Source organism: Desarmillaria tabescens (genome assembly GCF_030435595.1).
Source record: "Desarmillaria tabescens strain CCBAS 213 chromosome Unknown EV420scaffold_30, whole genome shotgun sequence".
In the NCBI taxonomy this organism is placed as follows: Eukaryota; Fungi; Basidiomycota; class Agaricomycetes; order Agaricales; family Physalacriaceae; genus Desarmillaria; species Desarmillaria tabescens.
The window spans coordinates 170,006-179,680 of NW_026848329.1; the positions used below are offsets into that span (position 1 = coordinate 170,006).

The 9,675-nt window shown below is 46.8% G+C and overlaps 3 protein-coding genes across 3 annotated transcripts; 1 reads left to right on the top strand and 2 right to left on the bottom strand.

Moving 5' to 3' along the window:
* Positions 1 to 272: 272 nt before the first annotated feature.
* On the top strand, positions 273 to 4,436 carry EV420DRAFT_1621662 (cytochrome P450; the record flags this gene model as incomplete). The annotated part of the gene is made up of 15 exons (XM_060475722.1): positions 273 to 390; positions 448 to 512; positions 540 to 599; positions 2,529 to 2,634; positions 2,699 to 2,835; positions 2,877 to 2,946; positions 3,005 to 3,077; positions 3,123 to 3,289; positions 3,321 to 3,353; positions 3,405 to 3,471; positions 3,524 to 3,722; positions 3,784 to 3,974; positions 4,002 to 4,106; positions 4,160 to 4,207; positions 4,259 to 4,436. The coding sequence occupies 15 exons, from the start codon at positions 273 to 275 to the stop codon at positions 4,434 to 4,436; spliced, it is 1,617 nt and encodes a 538-aa protein (XP_060328093.1).
* A 66-nt stretch (positions 4,437 to 4,502) lies between these two features.
* Positions 4,503 to 5,363, bottom strand: EV420DRAFT_681495 (uncharacterized protein). Its single transcript, XM_060483068.1, has 3 exons — positions 4,998 to 5,363; positions 4,880 to 4,946; positions 4,503 to 4,820 (listed from the first exon to the last, which is right to left on the bottom strand). Exons 1-3 carry the CDS (start codon positions 5,318 to 5,320, stop codon positions 4,569 to 4,571), a joined length of 642 nt encoding a protein of 213 aa, XP_060328094.1. The 5' UTR covers positions 5,321 to 5,363; the 3' UTR covers positions 4,503 to 4,568.
* Positions 5,364 to 5,724: 361 nt separating this feature from the next.
* On the bottom strand, positions 5,725 to 6,821 carry EV420DRAFT_1558299 (uncharacterized protein). Its single transcript, XM_060473734.1, has 5 exons — positions 6,797 to 6,821; positions 6,627 to 6,745; positions 6,432 to 6,578; positions 6,222 to 6,380; positions 5,725 to 6,168 (listed from the first exon to the last, which is right to left on the bottom strand). The coding sequence occupies exons 2-5, from the start codon at positions 6,738 to 6,740 to the stop codon at positions 5,851 to 5,853; spliced, it is 738 nt and encodes a 245-aa protein (XP_060328095.1). The 5' UTR covers positions 6,741 to 6,745; positions 6,797 to 6,821; the 3' UTR covers positions 5,725 to 5,850.
* Positions 6,822 to 9,675: the final 2,854 nt, after the last annotated feature.

Below are 9,675 nucleotides of genomic sequence, written 5' to 3' on the forward strand. Positions count from 1 at the left end.
CGGTATAACGAACGAGCCAGGGAAATGGTTAGTTCCACTATATATCTCTGTCCAGCTGATCTTGACCCCAGTCCCCAGTCTGGCAGGCGGTTTTAAAGGGCTGTAGTGTTCCTCACATGGATTTATTATCCCACATCGATGTCACCCTACAATAGGATATCTCCTGCTATTGAGCTGCATTATGTGGATGTGCTCTGTCTGTCCGTGATGGATCGTCATGCAATGAGGATTTAACCCCACCCGCGGAGTCATGAGGGAGAAGCCTACAGACCATGCTTGTATCCATCCTCGCACTCGTCACTTTTTCTTTAGCCTGTGCGGTCTATAGACGATGGAGAAGAATCTCAATATCTGACGTTCCCGGTCCGGAATGCAAGTCGTTCTTATACGGTTCGTTTTGTCCCTCCTTCTTTACATTCTACTTGATTCATAATACTTGCACTCTAGGAAACTTACCTGAATTCCTTGGAGGTCAAGCTGGCGATATGAGGTTTCTTTTCGACGTTGTCTATGTGAGAAACTCACACTCGATCAATTAGACGGACTTCGAATGGCGGGATAAATATGGAGACGTATTCAAGATTCGGGGGCCGTTAGGCGTGAGTGTTGTATAGCATCGGTTGCAGACTCATGATCTCATTTTGCTTCCTTGTTAGGAGGACCGCCTATTCATCATCAGGAAAAACCCACTTCGCTACATTGTGGTACGTAGGCTATGTAGCACAGGTAGCGCCGTAGCACAGTCCCCCATATGTAGTGGCTTGTAGCGGACCACTCAGAGTACGTAGCAGCCTGTAGCAGATGATAGCACCTCACTGAAGCTACCGTATCGCAACTGTATCAGTACTGTATCCTTACATACCAAGACATACTCTGGTGAATACAGCCCATAAGACGATGCAAATCGATAGATTGGAACTAGCTACTACACTGGTATACAATGTCACCTGTACTAGACCACTTACAACTTCTGATTCCCAGCCGATCTATGTAAGTACCATCTCGATCCATCCCGCCATCATAAAGTAGGCTTTCAGTCTACCGACAGAGGCATGAGTAGCGGTCAATAAAAGCTCGGCAGAACAACTTACGATGGTGCGGGTTTGCTGGGGGAGGCTTCGGGGATGGGGGTGATGATGGCCGGTTCTTGGGCGATGCGAGACACCGATCTTTGGTACCATTACACTTACAGCCGTTGGGCATCTGTGGCTTGTTTGAACCCTGGAGACAATGATGAACAATCAATGCTGAAACGGTTCAAGGTACGTACGTTCCAGTCCAAGACATCGATAGAACAAGATTCCTCTGAAAAGCACGAAATCAGCGACGACGCATGGCGTTATGGTTGAGGCACTTACCAGCAACCTTTAGTACAGGACATCCTACCCAGATGTTGCTGCCTGAAATACAAGCCATGTCAGAGCGTGTCAGAGAAAGGGCACGCACGTTGAAAAGTAGCTATGATGTTCAAAGCCTAACTGTGTGACACACTTATGGATCCAAGGAGCACAAATTCCGTACGGAGATTCATCAAGTATCAATCAGCTAGCTGCATCGCTAAGAGAAAAGAAGATAGAACCACAAATGAGGAAAGAGTAAAGGGGGAAGAGTGCGCGGAAATGGAGGAAAGGAAGAAAGGTTGGTTGGATTTGATCGAAATCCGATGGCGTGATCTTATTGATTATGCACGTGCACAATCGGAGTTTCAAATGGACTTAGCAAATTTCTGCTACTCCGAATTCTCGCTGCAGTACACACTGAAGCTAGATAGAGTCCATCGTAACTAGGGATGTGCACCGTATCCGTACTACGGTGGGTACGTACGGTGGATACGGATACGGGCCCGTACCGTGCCACCTTCGACGACCCAAAATACGGCCGTATTCATACGGTTAAAATACGGTCATCGAGGGAGTGGCTAGGGATAGTCTAATACCATTGAAGTGAGTATGGATGATCTTAATGAAGTATATAACACTCATGTCTTGACTCCAGATATTCGTCGTCGCTGTAAAACTGTCCGTATACGGACAACGGTACGGACACGGTACGGATTTGAAGTCAACCGTACCGTACCGTGAACAAGAATTTTGATACGGTCTACGGCCGTATTGTTACGGCCGTATCCGTAACGGTACGGTGCACATCCCTAATCGTAACTGCTCCGTATGTTATGGGGCATAGGTCAAACATCCACTACAAGCTTCATTGACCAATCCTCTGCTCCCGACTGTGGTCTGATAAACAACTTCCTCCAGTCCGATAGCCGACATGGCAACCATTGTCTGCTTTCATTATCAAAAGGTCTGAAGAAACTTCATAAATACCGGCCGTGATGGTAGTATTCTGTAGCTCCTGCTCAAGGATACTGCTATCTATGTAGTCCCCACCAGTGCATATGGAACACTATGTACTGCTACGTACTACTGAGCACCTGCTACAGCCGCTACCGGATATACGTAGACTATGTATACCTGAGCGGCAGATACGTAGCAAAAGGCTTTTTCCTGATGATCGCAGACCCAAAGGCTATTCAATATATATATCATACCGCGAGTTACAGATTTCCCAAAGCCGAAGGGAGACGTCAAATTTCACACTTATTATTCGGACCTGGTCTTTCTAACGTGGATGGTAAGTTGCATCAAAAACTGTTAAAGTGCTTGACACTGAGTTGATTGTAAGGTATGATATATAGGTGACGTTCATAAGCGCCAGCGCAAAGACATGCTTCCAGGGTTTGGTGGTCCAGAATCGAAAGCCTTCAGTCCCGATGTTCTCTCAGTGTGCCGAGAAGGTTTGATCGGATACTTGGATTCAGGTGGCGCTACTCATGTTTCGTTCAGATGTGCAACAAATGGAAAGATGAAATAGAGCTCAGCGCAGACCAATCTATCGTCCTAGACGTTACTTCCTGGATATCTAGGGCCACTCTGGATGCGATTGGTTATGGTGGCTGTTGTGTTATATTTTCATAACGCGACAATACTAACTCGATATTTAGCTGCATTTGATTATTCTTTCGGCGCTCTGGACGACTCTGATAATCAATTAACGAAGGCTTATGCCAATCTATTGTGAGTTGTCCCGAATTTATAAATCGTGGCTCCCGCTCAGTGTAGTAGTTTTGATATCTTTGGTATACCGACAGAGGCCGCAATTCTTTCCCTCTCAGTCATGGATCATTTACCACCGGCTATGGTTGCCTTTCTGATGCGGAATTTTCCTGGTCGTCTATCCCACGGTTTGCTGACCAACAAGCTCTCGACTGCCATTGCCAAAGATTTAGGTCAAGGAGAAATCTGAGGCCCTACTTGAAGGGAAAGGCCGGAGAGATATTATGAGCCTGCTCGGTATGTGAGTCAATATATTGAATAGTAAATCTTTATACTGAGAATAATCAGTCGAGGCGAACGCGTCTGAGAATGCGAAAACTAGATTGCCTCCACGCGAGCTATTTGCTCAGATGAAGTAAGTGAATCGTATTCGTTGGTCAAGTCTTGCACGCTGAGGGTTTCTTTAGTACTATAATTCTGGCTGGACATGAGACGACCTCCAATACACTCTGCTTTGGTCTTCTGGAATTTTGCAAGCACCCAGAAATACAGCAGAAGCTTCGTCGAGAAATTCACGCCGCCGAGCGGGCTATTCGCAATAACGGTCGTACTGAATCTACAGCCTCAGATCTTGACTCGATGCCATATCTCTCTGCTGTTGTCAAGGTTTGACATATTTCTATACCGCTCATAAATATATATACGCAGTGCTGAAATTACGTCGCAGGAAACGTTGCGGTATCACGCCGTGGTGTACAATGTTTTCAGGGTTTCCAGTCAAGACGACGTTCTCCCACTAAACAATCCGATTACTACAACGTCCGGAAAAGTTCTCCACGAGTTGCCTATACCAAAAGGCCTGCAGATCATTTCCTCTGTTGCGGCATACAATAGGGTTTGTCTTTGGCGTCATGCTGAGTTTACATTGAAACTCACATCTTGCAGGAACAAAGAAATATTCGGTGACGACGCCGATGTGTTCAATCCCGAGCGGTGGCTCCGCGAGTCCGTCCCCAAAACGACTGCGTCATTGGGCGTATACGGGAGCTTGTGAGTATTCATTCCGGTCTTGTTGCTATCAAGATATTGAACATGAAATATAGGTTCACGTTCGCTGGTGGTGCAAGGTCCTGCATCGGCTGGAGATTTGCGTGAGGCTTCTTCTTGTTTGATCTCCGGTCGTTTCTCATCATGTTTTGAAGCGTACTGGAGATGCACATGTTCTTGATCCAACTAGTGGGAAACTTCGAGTTCTCGCTAGCTGAGGATAAGGATATTCGCCGAGAAGCTACGTTCGTTATGACTCCTAAGACGGAGGGCGAGATCGAGAAAGGTTCTTTGTTGCGCCTGAAGATCAAGGTCGCTCAGAAGGAGGAATGAAAGCCTTTCAGTGCTTGCCCCTCTCCTATGAAATATGTATTAAATGCGATGAGTAACCATAATGCATATAAAATGAAATGAATACACGCAATCAATAGACCCGAAATTCAGAACGGCGGTCAAGAAAGACAACTACACATTTCGAACAAATGGAACACTAATTCCAACAGCATGGGCCCTCGCAAGCCCACTGTTGAGCGCTATTTTACCAGATGATCTCCACCTCTGTTCTAGCACAAGGAGAGCAACTACGACAAGATCCTGAATATATGCGGCTTCGGTACTAAGCGAAATCGTGGCAGGAATGTCGCAAAGCTGTCCTTCTACAAGCCTTTTGCGAGAAGGCGTGTACCATGCTATCGCCGGGCGGTCTTCAATGAGCATCTGTTGATGAATTCTACTTCAATTTTGATTCCAATTCGAAAGGGGAAGGATGACTTTACCGAGAGTTTGCCCGTTGGAGATCCCTGAAAGACGTATCGCCTTCCGTCTTCTTCCAAAGTCACTGGACTGAAGTGATGCGATCAGTAAGTGAAAGATTGTGCATGGGAGATGACGAACAATATAGAAACCCAAGATGTCTTCAACTTAGCGAGCATGCTTTCCGAATGCAACCACTTGCTAATCACTTTCTCTTCTCCCTTGAACAAGATCTTGTCCGGAGAGAATTTATTCCAGTGAATTTCGCAGATAGCATCAGGTTGGGAGGTGCGGCGGATAGCTGTTCTGCTGCTACCATCATTTGATTCGACGACATAGACGGGTTTGCCATCAAGATAGAGAGAACAGTCCGTGGGGCAATCCGAGTCAAGTGTGAATTCCTTTACAGGAGCGTGGCTGGGGGCAACTAGCGTTACCTCGGATTGAGCTGGGGACAAGGACATGTTCGGGTCGTAGAAGAGTTACAGGTAGCAGGCGCACCTCAGTTTACCTATTTAATGATAGCTCCCAGCACTGCATCAAGGCACGACAATGGACGCCTGGGAATATTTGTGGCTAGTCCTGGTTCCGGTGCTGTAAAATTGCGATCTGATGATGGATGGGAACGAATTTATGTTCCTTCCGGGGCCACACCGGGCAAGATTTCAAGTAGACCGGAAAGTGACCAGGCGGGGAATGTCTGACAGTCTTTACAGTACTTTACACGGGAGCCTCGTCCCTTCTTCTAGCTTTGACGCCCAGGTCTTTGGACCCGTGAGACGAAGAATGGGTGCTATGTAGCGCCATGTAGCTAGCCAGTTGATTTTGAGCAAAACGATAATTGGACGGGCTACTTCCAGCCTCAACATCGACAATGATTTTGAAGACCGGAAAGAAACGCGCAAGTTCCAGGTCTTTTGAAAAATTATAAAGATGATAGTCATGAAGGTGTATTCTGTCGTGGATGATTTATCATTAACGAAGCTCTCCGTACCTACTGATCTGTCGCAAGTATTTGTCTTGTTCGAATAGACATGAGCACGGTTTCAAAGTCGTATCCAGATGTAACCAGTAAGCCTGATCCGTGTTCCCCGTGCTGCCATTCGAAGCGATTTATGACTTGACCAGCGCCGCTAGCATGTAATATATTGGCTACGACAGCGTGGAGACGAAGCAAGCGTGGGCTCGGGATAGGGATGGGTGGGTCTGAATTGCTGTGATCTTTGAAGACGACACGGTCTGTTGTCGGAGGCATGGGGAATACAAATTTCGGGGAGGGATGGTGAGTACGAATGGCATATTCGTTTGGAACCTGTAGTCGATGAGTTAGTACAGGGATCATATCCAGATATACAGGAAGCTAGCCTCAGTAGCCTGAAGGGAAAACATGAATTGCTCAAATGAGGTGCCGCAATTATGTTCGAATCCTATCCCATTACTCGGGTCGTCTATAGCAATAGTATTGAAAATAGCGTCCATTTCAGAGCCGGTCAAAGCACGTAGTATTTGTATTGCCTTTTCGTCCTGAGCAGATCTTTATTAATGTTAGTCTTATAGCGAACATGGATGACCCACATCGTTGAAAGCCTCGGTAACAGCGGGTCTGAGTATGTGCGTGCTTTTCACGGATGCAAAACTTTGTTCCGGGTCTTTGGCCTTGCTCGCGAAATAAGTTGAATGTCGTCCGGTGACTGGGCAGATATACTGTTGTCGCTTCATGACCTTCAGAGTGGTTAGGTGATACACAATATAGATATGAGTATCTTCAACCTGAATAGAGCTTGAAGGGTCGTGATAACCCTGAGTTTCGTCGTATAACCATTCTGTAGCAATCGTCACCCTTCTTAAGAAAGGTTTTGTACTTTTATTCTGGGAGCGCCTCATGCGAACTTGGACACTCACGGTTAACAACGGCTTAATTAAATTAGAAAACGACTTACTAATCCACAGGAACTTGGCAAACCATGTTACCGCGAGGGCGCCGAGGTTTCCCAAAGTGGCACATGCACAGACAGAGACGGCGACGTATCATTGGCTACGTTCAGTGTGTTCGTGTCCTGAAAAGTGTTGTGAAAAGTCAGCCATCGCAGTCAAAAGGCGCTCGTGCGTGAATGTCCCGGAATCAATGTCATAGTCCGTCAGCCAGGAAGGAATATTGTGGCACGATTCTTTGAGAGAATCGATGAGGTCTCTAGCCTAGGATACAAGCTCACGTGTCGCCGTTTGTGAGAAAATAATATGTTGAATTATATCATTAGGTGGAGTCAAACTGAACGCGCTGTTTGGAAAGTCTTCTTCATCTTGCAAGTCATGAGAGCTTGAAATTGAGCCACCAAGTTGGTCAGTTAGAGAGATTGAAGAGCAAGAGAGAGGAGAATCCAGAAGTGGTTCAGGTAATATACCCTTTGAGGACATTGGCGAAAACCAAGCGAAAACTTCAACGAGGCCCCCAGAAGCTCCCACCAAACTTTGTCCGGCAAAAATCCCAAAATTGGTCCTCAAATATGCAACTTTTGGGGCTCAAAGTATGCTAACTCGGACAAAGTCGCTTTCGGGCCTCCCGGGCCGGGGCCCGTACAAAACTGGTCGCCTGAATCGGCTATATCCGCGGACTTCGCCGTCTAGCACTGACGACCGACTTTACCTGCTTTTGACATGACTACAAATTTTCGTTGGAATTTTCTGGGAAAATATTGCGCAGAGGAGTCAGAAATCCAAATCGGGACTGATACCGGTTCAGATGTCAGGGCGATAGTGTCACTGCCAGGCCCAAAATATGCTAACTGCGGACAAAGTTTTTGCGTTTTTGGGGCCTAAAATATGCTAAAATCCGGACAAAGTTTGGCGGGAGCTTCTGGGGGCCTCTTCAACGACGAGAACTTCTCGGGTTGACTCGGTCCTGCCAAGGCGTGACGCAGTGCACGTGCGCGTGACCTCCGTGACCAGTCGCGTCAGCCGAATTTCAATTCGCTTCATTCGCTTCTTGTCCTTCTACCACAGCCCTTTCTGAATCCCTCCCTGCCCGATCCTACAGTGAGGCTCCAAAAACGATATAATGCCCACACATCGTTTTTTATTCCATCGACCTTCCCGTGATACAGATATCGTGATTCGCAACGGAGCACACGGCATTGTCAGCAAGAACTTGATACATCAAAAGAATAACTTCGTGCAGCATAAAACAAGAGAGGTTGTACCACCATGCGTGGAGCTATTATGTGCACAAAGTGCTGTGAAGCAATCGGGCGATGTAGCGACCTAGAAGTGCGTATATACGCCATTTCTCCTTGACAATAGCTTATCTCCATCTCGCATAGGCTGTATATGTCGTTGAACGACATCCTGTGTGGGCGTTTGAGCTCACTACTTATCGCCGTTAGTGAATTGACTGGAATCGGCATGTCCCGATCATCGTAGAGGCTTGTGCTGACGACGTCGGTAGTCACCAATTCGTCAGTAGCGGCAACCAAAAAGGCTTGATTATTGCCTGCCGGCTGCCTGCTAGCCGCGACTCCCTTTCAACGTTCAACTGGTATGGCAAGAGACAAAACGAAATGCGGTTCGTTTTCTCATTCAACAGGTTAGTGAATGTTTTTAATATTAACCTCAATGATAATAAAGGGCTGGGATCAAACCTCATCAAATGACAGTCATCGTAGAGGTTTCTTCCCTCTTATACAGCAACAGCGGTCTATGCTCCATGAATCGGCCAAGCGCACCGTTGGTACAAAGAAGGCACTTTTCCATTCTTCTGAACATGTTGCCCGTCGTTAATGGCCTATTAGTTCTAGATTCTGGAGCCAAGCTTAATCTCCGAGGGTGACGGCATACAAGTTATTCAATGTGTGCCGTCTCTTGCGTCTAGGATTGTAGCGGTTTAAGGGATAGTGAATCATGGTATGTCGTTATATTCTATCTTTTTTTGTGACGCTCATAGCTTTCATCCTCAAACGCCACCCAGCCATTATCAGCGCCACCATCATGGCCTTTTCAGTTGGATACATAACTTGTTATCTACCATGGATTTTCCCTTGGGGCCCTACAAAAGCCGCTTATCGATGTAATCGATATGTTCGACCGACGTGCATTTAAGCTAAAAAAGAAGCCAGCGCTTCGTCAATAGCAAAGGAAGGAAGGAAAGAACCGTGAAAGGCGGGCATATTCCAGAAGAACGTTCGCCCAGCTCTCATGCGGGAAAGTCAGAGAATGACGGCCTGGGTAAGGGGCGGCTATCACTCATGTAATGGCGATGCATGTGAGCAATTGCCATGCAACTCCATTTCGCGGCCTGGGTCTTTGTACCGGTGCCGCAACGACGATCCTTCCATCTTTTTTCGAAGCCATCGGATTGAGTACAATGATACCGGTATGTTGCTTGCTTCAAATGTTACAACTGAAGCTCCTGACACGGAAAAAATGTTCCCAGAATGTTTCTTGAACGTAAACCTCGGTCGACAGAGGATGTACTGTGTGGTATCCGCCTGTTCTGAATAATTGCCGCGGCATACTTGACGTCAGGTTTTTCCATTTGTGGGCGCAACCGCAAAGTCGTGGCTGTCAAGAAGCCCGCTGTCCAACGCCTATTTGGGTGGATCTGAGGCCGGGGCATGTCCTTGTCTTGCTTTTCCTCTTTCTTTAGGTGAACGAATGTTTTCCCCTCCCCTTACTCGCTCACAGATGTTCATACTTCTTAGATAGATATCACCTCGACTTTCACAGCCTCTTTTCCTTTACTATTGACAGGCTCTCCCCAAGGATACCTTTAACCTACCGAATCGCGGATCCCCTGTCGAACTAGGTTCCGGAATTCGAAGTGTTC

Coding starts and splice junctions, on each gene's coding strand:
- EV420DRAFT_681495 (XM_060483068.1), bottom strand. CDS start 5,320: ATGTCCTTGTCCCCAGCTCAATCCGAGGTAACGCTAGTTGCCCCCAGC. Junction 4,947..4,997: donor ACATCTTGGGTTTCTATATT/GTTCGTCATCTC, acceptor GCATCACTTCAG/TCCAGTGACTTTGGAAGAAG. Junction 4,821..4,879: donor CTCCAACGGGCAAACTCTCG/GTAAAGTCATCC, acceptor ATTCATCAACAG/ATGCTCATTGAAGACCGCCC.
- EV420DRAFT_1558299 (XM_060473734.1), bottom strand. CDS start 6,740: ATGAGGCGCTCCCAGAATAAAAGTACAAAACCTTTCTTAAGAAGGGTG. Junction 6,579..6,626: donor ACCCTTCAAGCTCTATTCAG/GTTGAAGATACT, acceptor ACCACTCTGAAG/GTCATGAAGCGACAACAGTA. Junction 6,381..6,431: donor TTACCGAGGCTTTCAACGAT/GTGGGTCATCCA, acceptor AGATCTGCTCAG/GACGAAAAGGCAATACAAAT.